The sequence below is a fragment of the Coregonus lavaretus genome (genome assembly GCF_964263955.1).
Source record: "Coregonus lavaretus genome assembly, contig: HAP1_SCAFFOLD_460, whole genome shotgun sequence".
Lineage (NCBI taxonomy): Eukaryota > Metazoa > Chordata > Actinopteri > Salmoniformes > Salmonidae > Coregonus > Coregonus lavaretus.
Genome location: NW_028162530.1, coordinates 356,406 through 383,905, shown reverse-complemented (window position 1 = coordinate 383,905; position 27,500 = coordinate 356,406). Strand labels below are relative to the sequence as shown.

Genomic DNA, 27,500 nt, shown 5'->3' with positions numbered 1-27,500 from the left:
CACGGAGCCTGCAAGAGTACGTACTGTTACACACACACACACACGTTGATTTGACTATCCAAGTGGGGACCAAAACATTTATGGATGGAGGGAGAGCGAATGAGGGAGAGGGAGGGAGAGGGAGAGAGGGAATGAGGGAGGGATGGAGAGAGAGCGAGAGAGAGAGGGATGAGAGAGAGGGAGAGAGAGGGAGGGAGAGAGAGAGGGAGGAAGAGAGAGAGAGGGATGGAGGAGAGCGAATGAGGGAGAGGGAGAGAGGGAATGAGGGAGAGGGAGAGGGAGAGAGAGGGAGGGAGAGGGATGGGATGAGATGGATATTTTATTTTAAATCTGTTTTTATGATGTAGTATTCTGTCAGTAGGTGATTCGTCTCAGGGTGATAGCAATTGCTAAAACACAAGGTTTTATTTACCGTAGAACAAACACCACTGTCATGTGAGAACATCTGTTAACAAGGGAAGGACTTGTCAGAAGAGATGACAGATTGTTTAGTGACAGAGTGTCACGTTCGTTCATAGATGGGTCAGACCAAGGCGCAGCTTGATATGCACACATGTTTATTAAACTAAATAAACTCAACGACACGTGAAGTCCAAAGGTACACACAACAAACCTCAAACGGAACAAGATCCCACAACCCACTAGTGCCAATAGGCTGCCTAAGTATGGTTTCCAATCAGAGACAACGAGCGACAGCTGCCTCTGATTGGGAACCACACCGGCCAACATAGATCTAGACATACTAGATCCAAACATAGAAAATACAACATAAAAAATCACACCCTGACTCAACAAATAAGAGTCCCCAGAGTCAGGGCGTGACAGTACCCCCCCCCCCCCCAAAGGTGCGGACTCCGACCGCACAACCTTTACTTAACAGGGTAGGGGCCGGGTGGGCATTCCACCTCGGAGGCGGATCCGGCTCCGGGCGTGACAACCACCTATTCTCCGCCTCCCTGTTGCGCCCCTGGTCTGGTCTGGACTTCGGCGCGCTGCTTCCCCTCTCCTTCCTCCCACTATACTCCAAGCCCTGTCTGCACCCTGGAGTGGGAGACCCCGAACCTGGAGAGGGGCTGACGTCTGGGTCTGGACTGGAGCCGCTGACCGGAGCTGGACCAGGCACCGGTGGAGCGGACTGCTCAGGCTCCGGACTGGAGCCGCTGACCAGAGCTGGATTCGGCACCGGTGGAGCGGAATGCTCTAGCTCCGGAGTGGAGCCGCTGACCGGATCTGGACTGGACCCCGGTGGAGCGGACTGCTCTGGCTCCGGAGTGGAGCCGCTGACCGGAGCTGGACTGGACCCCGGTGGAGTGGACTGCTCTGGCTCCGGAGTGGAGCTGCTGACTGGTGCCGGACCAGGCACCGGTGGAACGGGCACGGGCCGTGCCGGACTGGACACACTCACCACTGGTCTGGTGCGAGGAGCAGGCACGGGCCGAACCAGACTAGGAACATGCACCACTGGCTTGGTGCGAGGAGCAGGAACAGGCCGGGCCGGACTGGCGACACGCACCACTGGCTTGGTGCGAGGAGCGGGAACAGGCCGGGCCGGACTGGCGACGCGCACCACTAGCTTGGTTCGAGGAGCAGGAACAGGCCGGGCCGGGCTGGCGACGCGCACCACTGGGTTGGTGCGAGGAGCAGGAACAGGCCGGGCCGGGCTGGGAAAACGCACCACTGGTTTGGTGCGAGGAGCAGGAACAGGCCGGGCCGGGCTGGCGACACGCACCACTGGCTTGGTGCGAGGAGCGGGAACAGGCCGGGCCGGACTGGCGACGCGCACCACTAGCTTGGTTCGAGGAGCAGGAACAGGCCGGGCCGGGCTGGTGACGCGCACCACTGGTTTGGTGCGAGGAGCAGGAACAGGCCGGGCCGGGCTGGCGACACGCACCACTGGCTTGGTGCGAGGAGCGGGAACAGGCCGGGCCGGACTGGCGACGCGCACCACTAGCTTGGTTCGAGGAGCAGGAACAGGCCGGGCCGGGCTGGTGACGCGCACCACTGGGTTGGTGCGAGGAGCAGGAACAGGCCGGGCCGGGCTGGGAACACGCACCACTGGTTTGGTGCGAGGAGCAGGAACAGGCCGGGCCGGGCTGGCGACGCGCACCACTGGCTTGGTGCGAGGAGCAGGAACAGGCCGGGCCGGGCTGGCGACGCGCACCACTGGCTTGGTGCGAGGAGCAGGAACAGGCCGGACCGGGTTGGCGGACTGGAGGTCTGAAGCGGAGAGCTGGCACAACCCGTCCTGGCTGGATGCCTACTTCCGCACAGTATGTGTGAGGCATTAGCACAGGACGCACAGGGCTGTGCACGCGCACTGGCGATACAGTACATAGAACCAGCGCAGGATATGCGGGACCGAGGAGGGGTACTGGAGACCAGGAGCGTTGAGCCGGCACACCCCGTCCTGGCTGGATGCCCATCTTCGCACGGCACGTGCGTGGTGCTAGCACAGGACGTACAGGACTGTGCCGGCACACTGGTGACACAGTACGTAGCTCCGCATAACACGGAGCCTGCCCAGTCACACGCTTCCTCGCGTGAGTACGGGGAGTTGGCTCTGCTCTAACACTAGGCTCCGCCAACCACCCTTTTAGCCCCCCAACATTTTTTTTATTGGGGCTGTCTCTCGGGCTTCTTCCTCAACCGGCATCCTCTGTGTTGCCGTTGCTCCTCTCCTGCCTGGGCATCTACCTTCGCCCATGGCCCTTTCCCCGCAAATATCTCCTCCCATGACCACCAATTGCCCACCTGTGATATGGCTACTCTCTCCGCCTGGGCATGCTGCTTGGTCCTCGTTTGGTGGGATCTTCTGTCACGTTCGTTCATAGACGGGTCAGACCAAGGCGCAGCGTGATATGCACACATGTTTATTAAACGAAATAAACACAACGACGAAACCATAAACCAACGATACGTGAAGTCCTAAGGTACACACAACAAACCTCAAACGGAACAAGATCCGACAACCCACTAGTGCCAATAGGCTGCCTAAGTATGGTACCCAATCAGAGACAACGAGCGACAGCTGCCTCTGATTGGGAACCACACCAGCCAACATAAATCTAGACATACTAGATCCAAACATAGAAAATACAACATAGAAAATCACACCCTGACTCAACAAATAAGAGTCCCCAGAGTCAGGGCGGACACAGAGTTATAACGATAGTGGAGGTGGAGGGAAACAGTTTGAAGCGTTTTGATCATGTCTTCCTTCCTCCCTGTATTGATTCAAGTGAAATTATTTTTCTTCATGTCGATTGTGATTCAACTGTCGCGTTATTCATCGACTTGGCTCAATACTTAATGGATGATATTGGTGCTTGCGGAAGCGTGGTCTTCTAGATTTTCACTTTACTTTAAGAAAGGATTTGATTTTATATGCATTTAATTGTGCTTTAAAACTCTCAAAACTCTACATGGTTAATTATATAAATTATATAAGTGAAATCATGTCATGCATAAACTGTTTTGTTGTTGATATTGTTAATACAGCTACATTCCTGTTTTATCTCACAGGATGCCATACTTCCTGTGAGGGTTGCAGTGGGGAGTGGCCTCTGTCCTGTACTTCCTGTCCCACCCCCAGCGTTCTACTGACCTCAGGTCTCTGTGGCCCCGCCTGCCCCTTGGGTTACTATGCCGATAGAGACAGACGCTGCAGAGGTAAGTAGTGCATCTGACTCCACCCAGTGTTACAGAACTGTAGACTACATTTAACAGGCTATCGTTTTTTATTGCCACAATGTCTGCTGGGATTTTTGAATATGGACCCTCTCTTTATCTCGTTATACAGCCTGTGACAGCCGGTGCCGGTCCTGTGAGATGGGTGGAGTGTGTACGTCGTGCCGTGACCCGGTCAAGGTTCTGCTGTTTGGAGAGTGTCAGTACGACAGCTGTGCCCACCAATACTACCTCAACACCACCACGCGCACCTGCAGAGGTATACACACATACACACACACACACACCTGCAGAGGTACACACACACACACACACATGCAGAGATACACACACACACACACACATGCAGAGGTACACGCACACACACACACACACACACACGCACACATACCTGCAGAGGTACACACACACACACACACACACACACACACACACACACACACACACACACACACACACACACATGCAGAGGTACACACACACACACACACACATACACCTGCAGAGGTACACACACACACACACACGCACACACACAGGAAGAGGTACACACACACACACACACACGCACACACGCACACACACACACACATGCAGAGGTACACACACACACACATGCAGAGGTACACACACACACACCTGCAGAGGTACACACACACACGCACACACACACACACACACACACACACACAGGCAGAGGTACACACACACACACACACACACACACACACACACACACGCACACACGCACACACGCACACACACCTGCAGAGGTACAAACACACACACATGCACACACGCACACGCACACACACACATACACACCTGCAGAGGTACACACACACACACACACACACACACACACACACACACACACACACACACACACACAGACACAGACAGGCACACACATACACACGTACACACACCTGCAGAGGTACACACACACACACACATACACACACACACATGCAGAGGTACACACACATGCAGAGGTACACACACACACTCACACACACCTGCAGAGGTACACACACACACACACACACATACACACGCACACACCCATGCAGAGGTACACACACACACACGTACACGCACGCACACACACACACACACACACACACACACACACCTGCAGAGGTACACACACACACACATACACACACACACATGCAGAGGTACACACACATGCAGAGGTACACACACACACGCACACACACCTGCAGAGGTACACACGCACACACACACACGCACACACGCACACAATCCTTCTCCAAACAGCTAGGCTGCCCACGACAGCTGAAACAGAGCAGTACCTAGCCAACTGCTTTGCCCTAATTTTCGTCAGGCCCGCAATCTGGAGGCCTGTGTACGAGGCCGAGACTGCCAAATATCAGCGCCACCAGCTTGCACCTCCACCCAAGGCTGTCCAAGCGTGCCACGAGGGGCTGGTATTTAAGCAGCGTCTCGGCAAAGGCCTGCTCCACACACACACACACACACACACACACACACACACACACACAGACGCACAAACACACACTCACACACACACACAAACCTACGATACAGAGAACCGTGGAGAGAGATGAGTGTGTGTTTGTGTGTCTGTGTGTGTGCCAATACAACAGCCAGTCAGTCAATAGAACTAACCCTGTTTATCACCCCAGCTACTCTATTCCGCACCGCGCCGCATTGCTACATGGGAAATCCCCTGACCCCTGGGTGAACCCAGTGAGGGATGTAGCTCAGTTGGAAGAGCATGGCATTTGCAACGCCAGGGTTGTGGGTTCGATTCCAGTATGAATTGCTTTTTTTTAACAAAATGTATGTCTGTCGATGCTAGGCACTTAACCCTAATTGCTCCTGTAAGTCGCTCTGGATAAGACTGTCTGCTAAATGACTAAAATGTAAATGGAGGCGAGGTAGTGAGACTGTGCAACGTTGCATTAGATATCCCAGTTGTTGTTATAGCTGTTGATGTTGCTGCTCTGCCAGTCTGCCTGAGCAGGTAATGTGATGATTAAATCAAATCAAATTGTATTTGTCACATGCTTCGTAAACAAAGGTGTAGACTACATTTACGTCATTTAGCAGACGCTCTTATCCAGAGCGACTTATAGGAGCAATTAGGGTTAAGTGCCTAGCATCGACAGATTTTTCACCTAGTCGGCTCGGGGATTAGAACCAGCGATCTTTCGGTTACTGGCACAACACTCTTAACCACTAAGCTACCAGCCGCCAAACTAATAGTGAAATGCTTACTTGCGGGCCCTTCCAAACAATGCAGCGAAAAACATTTGTTTTGAGAAAAATAATGTTATGGATGAGTTTATCGGGTATCAAGTAGTTCATGATGCAAGAAGATGTTTAACACTTAGATGGAGAGTTCATACAAATATTTAATAGATTCGGTACCGGGTTCGTCTAACAAAAGGCGCGTGCTTCGCCTCTTGCCATTCAAACTACTAGACAAAGAAAGAAAACAAAAGACACAAAAGAAAACAATGCTCCTGTCACCCCTCTAAATGTCATATTTTATTAATTCGCCAATATAATCAATTACTCCGCGTAAGGAAGCCGTGATATTTTATCCATTTACATTATTTAGCAGACGCTCTTATCCAGAGCGACTTACAGTTAGTGAGTGCATACATTATTTTTTTTATTTCCCCCCGTGGGAATCGAACCCACAACCCTGGTGTTGCAAACGCCATGCTCTGCCGGCCATTCCCTCCCCTACCCTGGACGAATTGTGCGCCGCCCCATGGGTCTCCCGGTCGCGGCCGGCTACCACAGAGCCTGGATTCGAACCAGGATCTCTAGTGGCACAGCTAGCACTGCGATGCAGTGCCTTAGACCACTGCGCCACTCGGGAGGCATCTATTTAAAAAATGGTTTGAGATGTTGTCTCCTACTTTCCTTTAACATATACTGTAGGGGACTTCCATCAATCCCACTCAAAACACATCAGATAATACCACGTTTCATTAAGTTCACTACACCTTCTAATATAAACCTATAACCCCTGTTTGGTAATGTCATCATCTCCACTTGTTGCATTTATGTTTTAAAATAACAACCTGTTGTTTAATAACTTCATCACTTACAAAAAACATTTACTACTCCATCAACCTAGTAGTAAAAACTACCTCCCATTGTTCAACGTACCAGAAACAGATTATCGTTTTTAGAATAACTCACTGTTGTTTAAACAAACTATATAATTTAATAATTATAATTACAAATTGTCAACGAACGTTCTATATTCAACTATCCAGACATATGCTCCACATATGCTCCACAACTAGCACTACTCTCTTTCACCCTCTTACTAAATCATGGCATTAGTAAATACTATCCACAAACCACTACTACTTAATAACATATTTTCATTCACCTAACTAGAAAGCATTATTTTAATAACAGTCTACTCAAACAATCCAATTCAACAATTCTCATCTCCCAATTAACCTACTTATCCTTTTAACACAGAAAATCCTCTACAATATCTATTATTCTCTATCGCTGACTTTCCATCTAACGGTACTTTAGCATATGACAAATTATTTTTAAGTTATAGTCAAAACAAACAAAACATCTATTCACAGTGATGCAACTTTAATGACTATGTTATCCTATGCCGCCATGTGTTGGTAAGACAATCCCTCTTCTATACTCTTATCAATTCACACAGTGATCTAGATCAATAGCATCAATGTAACGGTTTTGCTTCCGTCCCTACATGGGCTCTAACCAGGGACCCTCTGCACACACCGACAACGGTCACCTTCGAAGCACCGTTGCCCGTCGCTCCACAAAAGCCGTGACCCTTGCAAAGCAAGGCAAACAACCACTTCCAGGTCGCAGAGCAAGTTACGTCACCACTCTAAACGCTACTAGTTCGCACCACTAACTAGCTAGCCCCTTCCACACCGGTAACATTCACCCCCCTTTGACTTCCTCAGCAACCAGTGATCCGGGTGAAACTTAACCCATTATGTCCCTTACAGCCCTCTGTAGTTCAGCGAGCCCCAGTCACTAACACCCGCAGATCAAGACCTAGAAATTCTCTCTGACAACAAATAAAAACCATTCTCAAACAGCGTTCTGCATTTACCTCTATCGTAGGGTTTAAAAACTGACTTGACAACTTTAACAATCGATTGCTGTAGTAGCTTCATGATTGGTTCAGTTTATCTGTTACGATATTGTGTCAGTAATATCTCTGTAGTGACCTCAGCTACATGTTCCTATATTCCTCAGTTCATGTTATCTTTCATACTCAGCTCCCTTCTGACACTGCTTCATAATCCCTGTTGTATTTTTAATACTCTTTTTATTCTCTTTGTCCCCTTGCTTCACTTCCCATTAAGATAACACACTCGCTTTCCCTGTGCGTCGTCACTACACCCTTATTTTCCCTTGTTATCAACTAAGATCATAGCCACAGCTCTTATGAAACCACCAATCCGCCATTATTAGAATTCAGCAGATCTAGGTAACTGTCCTTTCTACAGGTAACAAACCAAACACTTGCTGTAGTTGAGAAGCATATATTGAATTTATATCCATAGTATCAATATCACATTTATGGATTTACATTACGCCACCATTCTCAATCGTTTAAGCTAGCAAACCATTAGGCAACACAAAAAAACTACCACGAAATCGTCTCGCTGCAACGCCAGGGTTGTGGGTTCATTTCCCACAGGGGGCCAGTATGAGCATACTGTAAGTCGCTCTGGATAAGAGCGTCTGCTAAATGACTAAAATGTAAATGTAATTAGTTTTTTGGGCGGCAGGTAGCTTAGTGGGTACGAGTGTTGTGCCAGTAACCGAAAGGTCGCTGGTTCTAATCCCCGAGCCGACTAGGTGAAAAATCTGTCGATGTGCCCTTAAGCAAGGCACTTAACCCTAATTGCTCCTGTAAGTCACTCTGGATAAGAGCGTCTGCTAAATATGTAAAATGTAGTATCTGTCTATAACAGTTGAATTACACTCAGAAACCCAGATTTTACTCTATGATTTTACTCCATTGAAATGACAAATAAATCCCATAAATAGCCCAATTACAGGTTTATCATCTACATTACACTGGTTTATCATCTACATTACACTGGTTTATCATCTACATTACACTGGTTTATCATCTACATTACACTGGTTTATCATCTACATTACACTGGTTTATCATCTACATTACACTGGTTTATCATCTACATTACACTGGTTTATCATCTACATTACACTGGTTTATCATCTACATTACACATCTACATTACACTGGTTTATCATCTGATACAAAATGAAGTTCCTTCACTTCACCACCTTAGCTCTGCAATGATAAATAGTTTAATGGAAACCCTGAATGGGCTTTGCACTATGTTATAAGTTACATCTATAAATTCCACTCCTTATGGGAAGGTAATTTTTTAAACCTTATCTCTGTCAAAGGATCTATCAACAGTACAAACTTAGAAAACCCATATTCATTATTTCCCACCCATGACATACGTTTATGTTTGGGTGAGCAAGTTAATACATACATACAGTGGGGAAAAAAAAGTATTTAGTCAGCCACCAATTGTGCAAGTTCTCCCACTTAAAAAGATGAGAGAGGCCTGTAATTTTCATCATAGGTACACGTCAACTATGACAGACAAAATGAGAAAATAAAATCAAGAAAATCACATTGTAGGATTTTTAATGAATTTATTTCACATGTTCTCTAACCTTCAGGAAACTCCGTCAAAGTCAAGCCTCTCCTTAAAACATATACTTTTCCATTACACTCTAAAATAACCTCACGCTCTCTAAACCCCTCTTTGATATTATATGATAGGCATTGATGTACGGAACCACAATATAATGTTATGTCAAAGCTTATTATCCAAACTTATATCAACCTATCATACACATTCATATTATTTTAAACTGTCCAAGCTGATAAGTCACTAAAATATGGTTCCACATAGAAAAATCCTAATTTACTTAACATCCATTTGCACATTGTCTGATTTACATTACTTTACAAGAGACTTGTTCTAATTGCGGATTTGTCTTTAATAATTTCGTCATTTCCTGTCTCTCTCTTTGAGGTAAATGAAGCTCTGATTTACTCTTAATGGTGACTGTTTTTCCAGATACCGGTCTACTAAGCTGGCCATTCATTACTGCTATTAGTTCATGCAATATTAGTAATCAAATACTTGAATGAAATTCCCACCTTGATCTTTATTAAAATTTCGTTTGCCTATTTTGTCATTGGTGCCATGATTCAACATGCTCAATTGTATGTGAGTCTTTCACCAAAAAAAAAAAAAAAAGTATTCTCTCCTATTCAAATGATGATACAACACATCCCAGGACACAAACCTCACAACATCTATCTTTATAATCTTGTCTCGTTAAGGACTTGAACCTCAACAACTTTATAATGATTTTTCACATTAAAGGCCTCAAACCTCTATCTTTATAATATTGTCTACATTAAAAGACCCTACGCCCAATCTTGTTAAACCCATTCTCCTTCTCCTCTGTAGTTTTTTTTAGTCATTACTCTGAACAAACCCTTCTTAGAATCATAGCACCATGTTATTGTGTAATCTGATCATTCTCCTTACATCCCTTCTATACAACTCAACACCACTCATCGTCCCCCTTTAAAAATATTGAATTTTAAACATTCTTTACAGCTCAGCTTTACCACAGATAAGCAGAATTTGACATAATAAAAAAATATATGAAAGTCTGCTTACCTGTTATTTCGGCTGTAAACTGCATCCTGTTCGTTGAGACGGCAATCTGTTATGATGAGTTTCTCGGGTATCAAGTAGTTCGTGATGCAAGAAGATGTTTAACACTTAGATGGAGAGTTCATACAAATATTTAATAGATTCGGTACCGGGTTCGTCTAACAAAAGGCGCGTGCTTCGCCTCTTGCCATTTGAACTACTAGACAAAGAAAATATCTCTCTTCTTATAGTCCCTGTTACATATTGCTTCCACAACATCTGGTAACCATCAGTGGGCACTCCCTTCTTTGATGGTATTACCTTTTACCCCAAGTCAGTATATCCCATCTATCAATCATTCTAAGATAAACACCAGTAAGCTTCCCTGACATACTGGAATCCAGACTCTGTGGCACCAAGAATTACATATCTATTAAATGTCCATGTTCCCACAACACCATGAAGATACAACATAACAAATAATAACACAAGGAATAAATACACAATGAGTAAAGATAACATGGCTATATACACGGGGTACTAGTACCGAGTTGATGTGCAGGGGTACCAGGTAATAACATGGCTATATACACAGGGTACCAGTACCGAGTCGATGTGCAGGGGTACGAGGTAATTGAGGTAAATACAGTTGAAGTTTACGTACACTTAGGTTGGAGTCATTAAAACTAATTTTTCAACCACTCCACAAATTTCTTGTTAACAAACTATAGTTTTGGCAAGTCGGTTAGGACATCTACTTTGTGCATGACGCAAGTAATTTTTCCAACAATTGTTTACAGACAGATTATTTCACTTATAATTCACTGTATCACAATTCCAGTGAGTCAGAAGTTTACATACACTAAGTTGACTGTGCCTTTAAATAGCTTGGAAAATTCCAGATAATGATGTCATGGCTTTAGAAGCTTCTGATAGGGTAATTGACATAATTTGAGTCAATTGGAGGTGTACCTGTGGATGTATTTCAAGGCCTACCTTCAAACTCAGTGCCTCTTTGCCTGACATCATGGGAAAATCAAAAGAAATCAGCAAAAAAAATGGTAGACCTCCACAAGTCTGGTTCATCCTTGGGAGCAATTTCCAAACGCCTGAAGGTACCATGTTCATCTGTACAGACAATAGTATACAAGTATAAACACCATGGGACCACACAGCCGTCATACCGCTCAGGAACGAGACACATTCTGTCTCCTAGAGATGAACGTACTTTGGTGCGAAAGTGCAAATCAATCCCAGAACAACAGCAAAGTATCTTGTGAAGATGCTGGAGGAAACAGGTACAAAAGTATCTATATCCACAGTAAAACGAGTCCTATATCGACATAACCTGAAAGGCCGCTCAGCAAGGAAGAAGCCACTGCTCCAAAACCGCCATAAAAAAGCCAGACTACAGTTTGCAACTGCACATGGGGACAAAGATCATACTTTTTGGAGAAATGTCCTCTGGTCTGATGAAACAAAAATAGAACTGTTTGGCCATAATGACCATCGTTATGTTTGGAGGAAAAAGGTGGATGCTTGCAAGCCGAAGAACACCATCCCAACCGTGAAGCACGGGGGTGGCAGCATCATGCTGTGGGGGTGCTTTGCTGCAGGAGGGACTGGTGCACTTCACAAAATAGATGGCATCATGAGGAAGGAAAATTATGTGGATATATTGATGCAACATCTCAAGACATCAGTCAGGAAGTTAAAGCTTGGTCGCAAATGGGTCTTCCAAATGAACAATGACCCCAAGCATACTTCTAATGTTGTGGCAAAATGGCTTAAGGACAACAAAGTCAAGGTATTGGAGTGGCCATCACAAAGCCCTGACCACAATCCAATAGAAGATTTGTGGGCAGAACTGAAAAAGCGTGTGCGAGCAAGGAGGCCTACAAACCTGACTCAGTTACACCAGCTCTGCCAGGAGGAATGGGCCAGAATTCACCCAACTTAGTGTGGGAAGCTTATGGAAGGCTACCCGAAACGTTTGACCCAAGTTAAACAATTTAAAGGCAATGCTACCAAATACTAATTGAGTGTATGTAAACTTCTGACCCACTGGGAATGTGATGAAAGAAATAAAAGCTGAAATATTCTGACATTTCACATTCTTAAAATAAAGTGGTGATCCTAACTGACCTAAGACAGGGAATTTTTACTAGGATTAAATGTCAGGAATTGTGAAAAACAGAGTTTAAATGTATTTGGCTAAGGTGTATGTAAACTTCCGACTTCAACTGTATGTACATATAGGTAGGGGTGAAGTGACTAGGCAACAGGATAGATAATAAACAGTAGCAGCAGCAGTCTGTCAGGAAGTCCAGGATCCAGTTGCAGAAGGAGGTGTTCAGTCCCAGGGTCCTGAGCTTAGTGATGAGCTTGGAGGGCACTATGGTGTCATCTGTGGATCTGTTGGGGCGGTATGCGAATTGAAGTGGGTCCAGGGTGTCTGGGATAATGGTGTTGATGTGAGCCATGACCAGCCTTTCAAAGCATTTCATGGTGACAGATGTGTTATAGGTGATGGTGTTATAGGTGATGGTGTTATATATAAAGGTGTTATATCTAATGGTGTAAAATCTAATGGTGTTATAGGTGATGGTGTTATATCTAATGGTGTTATATATAATGGTGTTACAGGTGATGGTTTTATAGGTGATGGTGTTATAGGTGATGGTGTTATATCTAATGGTGTTATAGGTGATGGTGTTATATCTAATGGTGTTAAATCTAATGGTGTTATAGGTGATGGTGTTATATCTAATGGTGTTAAATCTAATGGTGTTATAGGTGATGGTGTTACAGGTGGCGGTGTTATATCTAATGGTGTTAAATCTAATGGTGTTATAGGTGATGGTGTTATATATAATGGTGTTATATCTAATGGTGTTATATCTAATGGTGTTATAGGTGACGGTGTTATATATAATGGTGTTAAATCTAATGGTGTTATAGGTGATGGTGTTATATATAATGGTGTTATATCTAATGGTGTTATAGGTGACGGTGTTATATATAATGGTGTTATAGGTGATGGTGTTATATCTAATGGTGTTATACAGTGCATTCGGAAAGTACTCAGACCCCTTGACTTTTTCCACATTTTGTTACGGTACAACCTTATTCTACACACAATACCCCATAATGACAAAGCAAAAACAGGTTTTTAGACATTTTTGCACATATATTACAAATAAAAACAAACTGAAATATAACATTTAAATAAGTATTCAGACCCTTTACTCAGTACTTTGTTGAAGCACCTTTGGCAGCGATTACAGCCTCGAGTCTTCTTGAGTATGACACTACAAGCATGGCACACCTGTATTTGGGGAGTTTCTCCCATTCTTCTCTGCAGATCCTCTCAAGCTCTGTCAGATTGGATGGGGAGCGTCGCTGCACAGCTATTTTCAGGTCTCTCCAGAGATGTTTGATCGGGTTCAAGTCTGGGCTCTGGCTGGGCCACTCAAGGACATTCAGAGACTTGTCCCGAAGGCACTCCTGCGTTGTCTTGGCTGTGTGCTTAGGGTCGTTGTCCTGTTGGCAGGTGAACCTTCGCCCCAGTCTGAGGTCCTGAGCGCTCTGGAGCAGGTTTTCATCAAGGATCTCTCTGTACTTTGCTCCGTTCATCTTTCTCTCGATCCTGACTGGTCTCCCAGTCCCTGCTGCTGAAAAACATCCCCACAGCATGATGCTGCCACCACCATGCTTCACCCTCTGAACGGCACACATACATAATCCATGTCTCAATTGTCTCAAGGCTTAAAAATCCTTCTTTAACCTGTCTCCTCCCCTTCATCTGATTGATGGTGTTATGATTAATACTATGGGTTGTGAGATGTGGTGACCCGACTGACTAATAAGGCTTTGTTGCTGTGCTCTCAAAACTTAGTAATTCAGAGTTCATTAATAAAGTTTCTCAGGAGTCAGGATGACAGTGAAGGAGAGACACACTTCCTGTGATTCACTCTGCCCATCTCAGACTCTACATCACTGTCTCCTCTCTCATTCTGTCTGCCCGTCTCTCTCTCTCTCTCTCTCTCTCTCTCTCTCTCTCTCTCTCTCTCTCTCTCTCTCTTATCATACCTAACCCAGCCCTCTCACCCTTCGCTCTCCTCCAGAGTGTGATTGGAGCTGTAATACGTGTAAGGGTCCTCTGCATACTGACTGTCTACAGTGTATGGAGGGACATGTTCTGCAGGACGGACTCTGTGTCCAGGGCTGCTCCCCAGGGTCCTACCAGGATGGAGAGAGATGCCTCAGTACGTGCCTGAATATAATTTATTAAATCTTTGTCGTTTTCTGTTCTAAGCTGGTTATACCTTCTAACTTATATTGTCTTTCTCTGTCACTCTCTCGGTCTCTCTCTTGTTTCTCGTCTCTCTCTCTCTCTCTCTCTCTCTCTCTCTCTCTCTCTCTCTCTCTCTCTCTGTCTCTCTCTCTCTCTCTCTCTCTCTCTCTCTCTCTCTCTCTCTCTCTCTCTCTCTCTCTCTCTCTCTCTCTCTCTCTCTCTCTCTCTCTCTCTCGTCTCTCTCTCTCTCTCTTTGTCTCTCTATCTCTCTGTGCCAGGTTGTGATGAGCACTGTGAGGGATGCCAGGGTCCAGGTCAGTGTGGGCGATGCCAGCCTCCCTATGCCAACCTGCAGGGCCACTGTGTGTTGGAGTGTGGAAGGAACTACTTTCTGGACTCCTCTCTACAGATTTGTACATGTAAGATTCTTCAATATGTGTATGTGACAATTTAAACATTTGATTTGATTCACTCTGGTCAGCTCTGTACATGTAAGTATCTTCATTCACTCTGGTCAGCTCTGTACATGTAAGAAAAATGAATAGATTTGTCCAGTTTGTTTGAGTAGTAGGCTTGGGCAGTATACCATATATACCGTATACCTGGGTATTTGGAAATAGCCACGGAATGGTTTTGAAATACCGTCAAAACTATTTATGTTAAGTTTTTCAATACATCTGAATATTTGTAGCTACTTTTTAAGTTAGTACCTGCAGTCAACTTGTGCAATAAATTAGGAGATAAAGCAGATCGCGTTCTTCATTTCACCTGTCACTTTATTTTACATGATGAAGCTTACCGTAGTTCCCCAGAACAGTTGAGCCAGTCACGTGTTTGTTTGTAAATAGCAGAACAGGAGAAAGAGGGAGCTGGTGAGTCCAGCTGTGTATATGGTTTAACATGCTAGTTATCCAAGTAAGTGGCTGAATTAATAATAGAAAAATACAAAAAATGACATTTGGTTGCTACTACCTCATTCGGAAAGTATTCAGACCCCTTGACTTTTTCCACATTTTGTTACGTTACAGCCTTATTCTAAAAATGATAATTGTTTAATTTATTTTTTCATCAATCTACACACAATACCCCATAATGCAATGCAAAAACAGGTTTTTAGACATTTTTGCACAATTATTAAAATAAAACAACTGAAATATAACATTTCCATAAGTATTCAGACCCTTTCCTCAGTACTTTGTTGAAGCACCTTTGGCAGCAATTACAGCCTCATGTCTTCTTGGGTATGACACTACAAGGTGAACCTTCGCCCCAGTCTGAGGTCCTGAGTGCCCTGGAGCAGGTTCATCTTTCCCTCGATCCTGACTAGTCTCCCAGTCCCTGCCGCTGAAAAACATCCCCACAGCATGATGCTGCCACCACCATGCTTCACCTTAGGGATGGTGCCAGGTGACGCTTGGCATTCAGGCCAAAAAGTTAAATCTGGGTTTCATCAGTCCAGAGAATCTTGTTTCTCATGGGTTGATATGCTTTAGGTGCCTTTTGGCTCCAAGTGGGCTGTCATGTGCCTTTTACTGAGGAGTGGCTTCCGTCTGGAACGTCTTCACAGAGGAAATCTGGAGCTCTGTCAGATTGATTGATTGCTCAGTTTGGCCGGGCGGCCAGCTCTAGGAAGAGTCTTGGTGGTTCCAAACTTCTTCCATTTAAGAATGATGGAGGCAGCTGCAGAAATTTTTGTGGTACCCCTTCCCCAGATCTGTGACTCGACACAATCCTGTCTCAGAGCTCTGCGGACAATTCCTTCGACCTTATGGCTTGGTTTTTGCTCTGACATGCCCTGTCAACTGTGGAACCTTATATAGACAGGTGTGTGCCTTTCCAAATCATGTCCAATCATTTGAATTTACCACAGGTGGACTCCAAGTTGTAGAAACATCTCAAGGATGATCAATGGAAACAGGATGCACCTGAGCTCAATTTCAAGTCTCATAGCAAAGGGTCTGAATACTTATGTAAAGAAGGTATTTCTGTTTTGTATTTTTTATACATTTACAAAGAAACCTGTTTTCACTTTGTCATTATGGGGTATTGTGTGTAGATTGAAGGGGAAATGTTTCAATGTAATCCATTTCAGAATAAGGCTTTAACGTAACAAAATGTGGAAAAACTCAAGGGGTCTGAATACTTTCCGAATGCACTGTATGTATAACTTTAAGAGCTTGATTGCCTGTCTTTGCAATTCGTTTATTTTCATTTGTGCGCGTTAGCATGTTTAGCTAGCAACCTCTATTGAAATTCTCTAGTACTTGTGCTAATTTTGTTAGCATTCTGGTAATAGACACCCAATGTTATTATTTATTTTTTGCATTTTTAGAACCCTCTTGTGTACTACGCTGGTACTGCGATAAATCCCGGGATGAGAGAAGGACGGTATGATGATATGAAAATCTGGATACTGCCCAACCCTACTGAGTAGAAACATGTGAAATCAATATCCAAAATATCTTATTTTTTAAATCAAAGAGTTAATCTACATCAAATGACAACATAGTGCTGTTTGTATTCTCAAGTCCTTTATTGACATATATGTTCATCATCGTTGATCTTACAGTATTAATCCACTGAATCATTGTGTTATCTCCCCCCCCCCCCCTCCTCTGTTTCCCAGCATGCTCTGCTGATTGTGTGGAGTGTGAGGGGATGGGTCGTTGCACCATCTGTAGACAGAACACCTACCTAAGAGACGGATACTGCACTCCGGACTGTGGACACGGTTTCTATGCTGATAAGAAGACCAGGACTTGCCATGGTAAATATTCACTACTGTTTCAGTATAACAATGACAGAACCAAGTGCCTTGGTGTACAGAGAGTACCAACCTAGTACCGAGCCCTGGGGGACACCAGTAGAGAGAACAGTAGAGGACCTAGTACTGAGCCCTGGGGGACACCAGTAGAGAGAACAGTAGAGGACCTAGTACTGAGCCCTGGGGGACACCAGTAGAGAGAACAGTAGAGGACCTAGTACTGATCCCTGGGGGACACCAGTAGAGAGAACAGTAGAGGACCTAGTACTGAGCCCTGGGGGACACCAGTAGAGAGAACAGTAGAGGACCTAGTACTGATCCCTGGGGGACACCAGTAGAGGACCTAGTACTGAGCCCTGGGGGACACCAGTAGAGGACCTAGTACTGAGCCCTGGGGGACACCAGTAGAGAGAACAGTAGAGGACCTAGTACTGAGCCCTGGGGGACACCAGTAGAGAGAACTGTAGAGGACCTAGTACTGAGCCCTGGGGGACACCATGTGAATTCATACAAACAAAAGGTGTGATGTCGCATAAAGCTTACTTACACAGACATTTCGCTATTCCCTGATGCAGTGAAAAGTACACCAGTAGAGAGACAGAAGATTTATCCATTCATTGTTACCTTATCATTGGACTCTCTCTCTCTCTCTCTCTCTCTCTCTTTTTTTTTCTCTCTCTCTCTCTCCCTCTCTCACTTCTTCCCTCCTTCCAGCTAACAGCCAGGCCCCAACCCTGCGTATCACTGGATCTCTGTTGGTGCCCATCGGGGGAACCAAACCCCTAGTCTCCACCCTGCTCATTGCCCAGGACCAAGACAGGTTCAACTCTCCTTTCACTTTTTATATTTTACTGTTTTTAACCTTTATTTATCCAGAATAATTTTTTGAGGTTGAGAACCTCTTCCTCTTTTTTGACAGAGATCTGTCTCTCTCTATGAAGTGTTTTTGCAATATTGTTTGTGTGAAATGCAGTATAACAGAAGTTTGATTTGATGTTGACCTGCCAGCCCCCCAGAGAGCCTGGTGTTCCAGCTGCTGCAGCCCCCCTCTACAGGCTGTGTGGTTGTCCTGGAGGGGGGCAGGGAGAAAGAGATGGCCCGGGACGACACCTTCTCCTGGACTCAGCTACAGAGTGGACAGGTCCGCTTCACACACGACAAGGACAAGGCCAGGTGAATTAAAGGAATCTCTCTCTCTCTCTCTCTCTCTCTCTCTCTCTCTCTCTCTCTCTCTCTCTCTCTCTCTCTCTCTCTCTCTCTCTCTCTCACATGAGTGTGTGTTGTGTTGTTGTATTGTTCCAGGAGTGGACAGTTCTCCCTACGTGTGGCTGACCCTCAGCTCTTCTCCCAAGCAGAGACCATCCAGGTCCAGGCAGTGTCCATGCAGGTACCATTTAAGTTTTGATATCCTCCAAAAGTTTGGGGAAAAAATTGAGTAAGAAAGGTTAGCCTATCACTCCTCGCGTGTATCAGAGGGTCTTTCTAAGTGCTTGTGGGGGCCTAGCTTAGCGCTTAGCGTGCTCACATGTTGGTATGCAGTAGTAGGCAACCATAGTCAGTTATATCAGTCGTGTTCAATGGGGTTGTTTCCCCAGACACAACAGAGTAAAGGGTGTGTGTGTGTGTGAGAGAGGGTTGCCTGCCTGTCTGGAAGAGATAATGATAAAACGTTGGGGCCCTCTGATACCTCTCTATAAACCTTGGAGCCCTCTGATCCCTCTCTATAAACCTTGGGACCCTCTGATCCCTCTCTATAAACCTTGGGGCCCTCTGATCCCTCTCTATAAACCTTGGGGCCCTCTGATCCCTCTCTATAAACCTTGGGGCCCTCTGAGCCCTCTGATCCCTCTCTATAAACCTTGGGGCCCTCTGATCCCTCTCTATAAACCTTGGAGCCCTCTGATCCCTCTGATCCCTCTCTATAAACCTTGGGGCCCTCTGATCCCTCTCTATAAACCTCGGGGCCCTCTGATCCCTCTCTATAAACCTTGGGGCCCTCTGATCCCTCTCTATAAACCTTGGGGCCCTCTGATCCCTCTCTATAAACCTTGGGGCCCTCTGATCCCTCTCTATAAACCTTGGGGCCCTCTGATCCCTCTCTATACACCTTGGGGCCCTCTGATCCCTCTCTATAAACCTTGGAGCCCTCTGATCCCTCTCTATAAACCTTGGGGCCCTCTGATCCCTCTCTATAAACCTTGGAGCCCTCTGATCCCTCTCTATAAACCTTGGAGCCCTCTGATCTCTCTCTATAAACCTTGGAGCCCTCTGATCCCTCTGATCCCTCTCTATAAACCTTGAAGCCCTCTGATCCCTCTCTATAAACCTTGGAGCCCTCTGATCCCTCTCTATAAACATTGGAGCCCTCTGATCCCTCTCTATAAACCTTGGAGCCCTCTGATCCCTCTCTATAAACCTTGGAGCCCTCTGATCCCTCTCTATAAACCTTGGAGCCCTCTGATCCCTCTCTATAAACCTTGGAGCCCTCTCTATAAACCTCGGGGCCCTCTGATCCCTCTCTATAAACCATGGGGCCCTCTGAGCCCTCTCTCTAAACCTTGGGGCCCTCTGATCCCTCTCTATAAACATTGGGGCCCTCTGATCCCTCTCTATAAACCTCGGGGCCCTCTGATCCCTCTCTATAAACCTCGGGGCCCTCAGATCCCTCTCTATAAACATTGGGGCCCTCTGATCCCTCTCTATAAACATTGGGGCCCTCTGATCCCTCTCTATAAACCTCTGAGCCCTCTGATCCCTCTCTATAAACCTCTGAGCCCTCAGATCCCTCTCTATAAACCTCGGGGCCCTCTGATCCCTCTCTATAAACCTTGGGGCCCTCTCTATAAACCTTGGGGCCCTCTGATCCCTCTCTATAAACCTTGGAGCCCTCTGAGCCCTCTCTATAAACCTTGGGGCCCTCTCTATAAACCTTGGGGCCCTCTGATCCCTCTCTATAAACCTTGGGGCCCTCTGAGCCCTCTCTATAAACCTTGGGGCCCTCTCTATAAACCTTGGGGCCCTCTGATCCCTCTCTATAAACCTTGGAGCCCTCTGATCCCTCTCTATAAACCTTGGAGCCCTCTGAGCCCTCTCTATAAACCTTGGGGCCCTCTCTATAAACCTTGGGGCCCTCTGATCCCTCTCTATAAACCTTGGAGCCCTCTGATCCCTCTCTATAAACCTTGGGGCCCTCTGATCCCTCTCTATAAACCTTGGAGCCCTCTGAGCCCTCCCTATAAACCTTGGAGCCCTCTGAGCCCTCTCTATAAACCTTGGGGCCCTCTCTATAAACCTTGGGGCCCTCTGATCCCTCTCTATAAACCTTGGGGCCCTCTGAGCCCTCTCTATAAACCTTGGGGCCCTCTCTATAAACCTTGGGGCCCTCTGATCCCTCTCTATAAACCTTGGAGCCCTCTGATCCCTCTCTCTAAACCTTGGAGCCCTCTGAGCCCTCTCTATAAACCTTGGGGCCCTCTCTATAAACCTTGGGGCCCTCTGATCCCTCTCTATAAACCTTGGAGCCCTCTGATCCCTCTCTATAAGCCTTGGGGCCCTCTGATCCCTCTCTATAAACCTTGGAGCCCTCTGAGCCCTCCCTATAAACCTTGGGGCCCTCTGATCCCTCTCTATAAACCTCGGGGCCCTCTGATCCCTCTCTATAAACCTCGGGGCCCTCTCTACATTTAACATTTAAGTCATTTAGCAGACGCTCTTTTCCAGAGCGACTTACAGGAGCAATTAGGGTTAAGTGCCTTGCTCAAGGGCACATTGACAGATTTTTCACCTAGTCGGCTCGGGGATTAGAACCAGCGACCTTTCGGTTAATGGCACAACGCTCTTAACCATTAAGCTACCTGCCGCTACCTTGGAGCCCTCTGATCCCTCTCTATAAACCTTGGGGCCCTCTGATCCCTCTCTATAAACCTTGGGGCCCTCTGATCCCTCTCTATAAACCTTGGGGCCCTCTGATCCCTCTCTATAAACATTGGAGCCCTCTGAGCCCTCTCTATAAACATTGGAGCCCTCTGAGCCCTCTCTATACACCTTGGGGCCCGCTCTATTGGTGCTTCTCTCTCTTGACTTTCCCCCACACCAGGGTATCACCAGGGTATCACCAGGGTTTTATGTTAATATAGGCTTTAGTGTTGTTGTGTTTCCATCAGGAGGGTGACACTAAAGACTTGTGGCGAGCAGAATCAACAACCTCTGCATCATTCAAGACTGGTGCTTTGTGAGACGGTGTTAAAGTGCACAGTGAGCCGTTGTTCTGTAAATGACAGCTGATATGTACCCAGGGCCTTGCCTTGGCTCCAAGTCAGAGCAGGTCCGCCGGAACCATGGATGACTGCCCGCGTAGATGGAAACAGACAAGTCTGAGCCTTTTGGGTTAAACAATGTGGTAGATCGGGGGAGAGACGTAGTCAGTCAGTCCCCTATTTTCATCCTGGTGTCAGAAACCCACAGAGCCCCAGGGTTGTGTCCCAAATGGCATCCTATTCCCTATGTAGTGCACTGCTTTTTTTTTACCAGAGCCCATGGTGCCATGGTCACAAGTAGTGCACTACAAAGGAAATAGAGCTCTGGTCAAAAGTGCTGCACTATATAGTGAAATAGGGTGCCAGTTGGGACAAAGCCCAGGTCTGTCATGCTGTGGTAGGAGCTGGACCAAACGGGGCGCAATATCAGTCACTGAGGGGCATTGAACTGTTACTGCAGAGCTGACGGACATGTGGCTGGATTTAACAAGGTGCGGACTGCAGAGTTGAACAGCACCGCTCTCTCTGCTCTGCAGGGACATCAATGAACAGTGATTTAATATGGAGCTGCACAGAACACCACTCCAGGAACAACAATGTAGCCTGGTGCAGAGTTGGACACTACACCTCTGCAGGGGAGAACAATGTACATTATTTAGCGAGGTGCAGAGTTGGACACTACACCTCTGCAGGGAAGAACAATGTACATTATTTAGCGGGGCGCAGAGTTGGACACTACACCTCTGCAGGGAAGAACAATGTACATTATTTAGCGGGGCGCAGAGTTGGACACTACACCTCTGCAGGGGAGAACAACGTACATTATTTAGCGGGGCGCAGAGTTGGACACTACACCTCTGCAGGGGAGAATAATGTACATTATTTAGAGGGGCGCAGAGTTGGACACTACACCTCTGCAGGGGAGAACAATGTACATTATTTAGCGGGGCGCATAGTTGGACACTACACCTCTGCAGGGGAGAACAATGTACATTATTTAGCGGGGCGCAGAGTTGGACACTACACCTCTGCGGGGGAGAACAATGTACATTATTTAGCGGGGCGCAGAGTTGAACACTACACCTCTGCAGGGGAGAACAATGTACATTATTTAGCAGGGCGCAGAGTTGGACACTACACCTCTGCAGGGGAGAACAATGTACATTATTTAGCGAGGTGCAGAGTTGGACACTACACCTCTGCAGGGGAGAACAATGTACATTATTTAGCGGGGCGCAGAGTTGGACACTACACCTCTGCAGGGGAGAACAATGTACATTATTTAGCGGGGTGCAGAGTTGGACACTACACCTCTGCAGGGGAGAACAATGTACATTATTTAGCGGGGTGCAGAGTTGGACACTAAACTTCTGCAGGGGAGAACAACGTACATTATTTAGCGGGGCGCAGAGTTGGACACTACACCTCTGCAGGGGAGAACAATGTACATTATTTAGCGGGGCGCAGAGTTGGACACTACACCTCTGCAGGGGAGAACAATGTACATTATTTAGCGGGGCGCAGTTGGACACTACACCTCTGCAGGGGAGAACAATGTACATTATTTAGCGGGGTGCAGAGTTGGACACTACACCTCTGCAGGGGAGAACAATGTACATTATTTAGCGGGGCGCAGAGTTGGACACTACACCTCTGCAGGGGAGAACAATGTACATTATTTAGCGGGGCGCAGTTGGACACTACACCTCTGCAGGGGAGAACAATGTACATTATTTAGCGAGGTGCAGAGTTGGACACTAAACCTCTGCAGGGGAGAACAATGTACATTATTTAGCGGGGCGCAGAGTTGGACACTACACCTCTACAGGGGAGAACAATGTACATTATTTAGCGGGGCGCAGAGTTGGACACTACACCTCTGCAGGGGAGAACAATGTACATTATTTAGCGGGGCGCAGAGTTGGACACTACACTAACTGTAAGTCGCTCTGGATAAGAGCGTCTGCTAAATGACGTAAATGTAAATGTCCTGTACTGTGATGTAATGTGCTGTGCTGTAGTCACTCCTCACAAATGTTTGGCTGAAGCCAATTACATGAGCTACCGCCGTTGGAGTTGGAACCTTGTTGTATATGTGTCTGTAGTTAACACACACAACACCGTCAAGTCATACCCTTCTCCTGACGCTGGCTCACACAACTAGTCTGGGAGGTTACTGGAGTGTCTAAACTAGTCTGGGAGGTTACTGAGGTGTCTAAACTAGTCTGGGAGGTTACTGAGGTGTCTAAACTAGTCTGGGAGGTTACTGGAGTGTCTAAACAGTAACAGTTCAGGTATGTAGTAAAGGGAAATGTCTTAACCTGGTGTTCTGCTAGATTAACACATAGGCTGGCTACTGGAGATCATAGACCATGTTTCATCACTGTGGAAATAGTTATTATCTTAATAGATAGGGATTCTCTGAGAAAGACAGTTTCAAGTTTTAATGTCAAGTGCACTAGTACAGTGAAATGCCTTTCTTGCTAACTCTAAACCCAACAATGCAGTAATCAATATCAATGTAGCACTAAAAATAACAAGGTAGAACAAAAATACATAAGATATAAAAATAAGAAGAACAGGAGAAAGTAAGAAGCTAAATACAGAGTCTGTTCAATACCATATTAACAATGTGCAGGGATACTGGAGTGATGGAGGTAGATATGTATAGGGGTAAGGTGACTATATACAGGGTCTGTTCCAGTACCATATTAACAATGTGCAGGGATACTGGAGTGATGGAGGTAGATATGTATAGGGCTAAGGTGACTATATACAGGGTCAGTTCAATACCATATTAACAATGTGCAGGGATACTGGAGTGATAGAGGTAGATATGTATAGGGGTAAGGTAACTATATACAGGGTCAGTTCCAATACCATATTAACAATGTGCAGGGATACTGGAGTGATGGAGGTAGATATATATAGGGGTAAGGTGACTATATACAGGGTCAGTTCAATACCATATTAACAATGTGCAGGGATACTGGAGTGATAGAGGTAGATATGTATAGGGGTAAGGTGACTATATACAGGGTCAGTTCAATACCATATTTACAATGTGCAGGGATACTGGAGTGATGGAGGTAGATATATATAGGGGTAAGGTGACTATATACAGGGTCAGTTCCAATACCATATTAACAATGTGCAGGGATACTGGAGTGATGGAGGTAGATATGTATAGGGGTCAGGGGACTATATACAGGGTCAGTTCCAATACCATATTAACAATGTGCAGGGATACTGGAGTGATGGAGGTAGATATGTATAGGGGTAAGGTGACTATATACAGGGTCAGTTCCAATACCATATTAACAATGTGCAGGGATACTGGAGTGATGGAGGTAGATATGTATAGGGGTCAGGGGACTATATACAGGGTCAGTTCCAGTACCATATTAACAATGTGCAGGGATACTGGAGTGATGGAGATAGATATGTACAGTGAGGGAAAAAAGTATTTGATCCCCTGCTGATTTTGTACGTTTGCCCACTGACAAAGAAATTATCAGTCTATAATTTTAATGGTAGGTTTATTTGAACAGTGAGAGACAGAATAACAAAACAAAAATCCAGAAGAACGCATGTCAAAAATGTTATACATTGATTTGCATTTTAATGAGGGAAATAAGTATTTGAACCCCTCTCAATCAGAAAGATTTCTGGCTCCCAGGTGTCTTTTATACAGGTAACGAGCTGAGATTAGGAGCACACTCTTAAAGGGAGCTCTCCACCAAACTCTCCACCATGGCCAAGACCAAAGAGCTCTCCAAGGATGTCAGGGACAAGATTGTAGACCTACACAAGGCTGGAATGGGCTACAAGACCATCGCCAAGCAGCTTGGTGAGAAGGTGACAACAGTTGGTGCGATTATTCGCAAATGGAAGAAACACAAAATAACTGTCAATCTCCCTCGGCCTGGGGCTCCATGCAAGATCTCACCTCTTGGAGTTGCAATGGTCATGAGAACGGTGAGGAATCAGCGCAGAACTACACGGGAGGATCTTGTCAATGATCTCAAGGCAGCTGGGACCATAGTCACCAAGAAAACAATTGGTAACACACTACGCCGTGAAGGACTGAAATCCTGCAGCGCCCGCAAGGTCCCCCTGCTCAAGAAAGCACATATACAGGCCCGTCTGAAGTTTGCCAATAAACATCTGAATGATTCAGAAGAGAACTGGGTGAAAGTGTTGTGGTCAGATGAGACCAAAATCGAGCTCTTTGGCATCAACTCAACTCGCCGTGTTTGGAGGAGGAGGAATGCTGCCTATGACCCCAAGAACACCATCCCCACCGTCAAACATGGAGGTGGAAACATTATGCTTAGGGGGTGTTTTTCTGCTAAGGGGACAGGACAACTTCACCTAATCAAAGGGTCGATGGACGGGGCCATGTACCGTCAAATCTTGGGTGAGAACCTCCTTCCCTCAGCCAGGGCATTGAAAATGGGTCGTGGATGGGTATTCCAGCATGACAATGACCCAAAACACACGGCCAAGGCAACAAAGGAGTGGCTCAAGAAGAAGCACATTAAGGTCCTGGAGTGGCCTAGCCAGTCTCCAGACCTTAATCCCATAGAAAATCTGTGGAGGGAGCTGAAGGTTCGAGTTGCCAAACGTCAGCCTCGAAACCTTAATGACTTGGAGAAGATCTGCAAAGAGGAGTGGGACAAAATCCCTCCTGAGATGTGTGCAAACCTGGTGGCCAACTACAAGAAACGTCTGACCTCTGTGATTGCCAACAAGGGTTTTTCCACCAAGTACTAAGTCATGTTTTGCAGAGGGGTCAAATACTTATTTTCCTCATTAAAATGCAAATCAATTTATAACATTTTTGACATGCGTTTTCCTGGATTTTTTTGTTGTTATTCTGTCTCTCACTGTTCAAATGAACCTACCATTAAAATTATAGACTGATCATGTCTTTGTCAGTGGGCAAACGTACAAAATCAGCAGGGGATCAAATACTTTTTTCCCTCACTGTATAGGGGTAAGGTGACTATATACAGGGTCAGTTCCAGTACCATATTAACAATGTGCAGGGGTACTGGAGTGATAGAGGTAGATATGTATAGGGGAAGGTGACTAGGTGTCAGGATATATGATAAACAGATAGCAGCAGCGTATATGATGATTGTATGTGAGTGTGTGTATCGTCAGTATAAATGTGTGTGGATGTTATGTGTGTGTGAGTGTGTAGAGTTCTGTGAGTATGTATAGAGACAGTGCAAAAATCAAATACAAGGGTCAACTCCGATAGTCTGTTAGCTATTTAACAGTCGTATGGCTTGGGGCACCGCTTGGCGTGCGGAAGTAGAGAGAACAGTCTATGGCTTGGGTGGCTGGATTCTTTAACGATTTTCCGGGCCTTCTTTTCACACCGCCTGGTATAGAGGTCCTGGTTGGCAGGGAGCTCTGATATAGAGGTCCTGGATGGCAGGGAGCTCTGATATAGAGGTCCTGGTTGGCAGGGAGCTCTGATATAGAGGTTCTGGGTGGCAGGGAGCTCAGATATAGAGGTCCTGGATGGCAGGGAGCTCTGATATAGAGGTCCTGGATGGCAGGGAGCTCAGCCCCAGTGATGTACTGGGCTGTCTGCTCCACCCTCTGTAGCGCCATGAGATCGACGGCGGTGCTGTTGCAATACCAAGCGGTGATGCAGCCAGTCAAGATGCTCTCAATGGTGCAGCTGTAGAACTTTTAGAGGATTTGAGGGCCCATGCCAAACCTTTTCAACTTCCTGAGGG

At 46.0% G+C, this 27,500-nt stretch overlaps 1 protein-coding gene across 1 annotated transcript in view; it reads left to right on the top strand.

Annotated features, from left to right (window-relative positions):
* LOC311119184 (extracellular matrix organizing protein FRAS1-like) overlaps positions 1–27,500 on the top strand; it is a gene marked incomplete at both ends in the record, with an annotated part of 161,521 nt that overhangs the window by 140 nt on the left and 133,881 nt on the right. The window contains 9 exons of the mRNA XM_084193920.1: positions 1–16; positions 3,523–3,669; positions 3,800–3,946; positions 14,555–14,695; positions 15,003–15,143; positions 17,351–17,491; positions 18,203–18,308; positions 18,497–18,661; positions 18,791–18,875. The exon at positions 1–16 is cut by the window's left edge and continues 140 nt beyond it. Of these exons, the coding sequence (XP_084050046.1) occupies positions 1–16; positions 3,523–3,669; positions 3,800–3,946; positions 14,555–14,695; positions 15,003–15,143; positions 17,351–17,491; positions 18,203–18,308; positions 18,497–18,661; positions 18,791–18,875 (1,089 nt within the window). The remainder of the gene's footprint in view (positions 17–3,522; positions 3,670–3,799; positions 3,947–14,554; positions 14,696–15,002; positions 15,144–17,350; positions 17,492–18,202; positions 18,309–18,496; positions 18,662–18,790; positions 18,876–27,500) is intronic.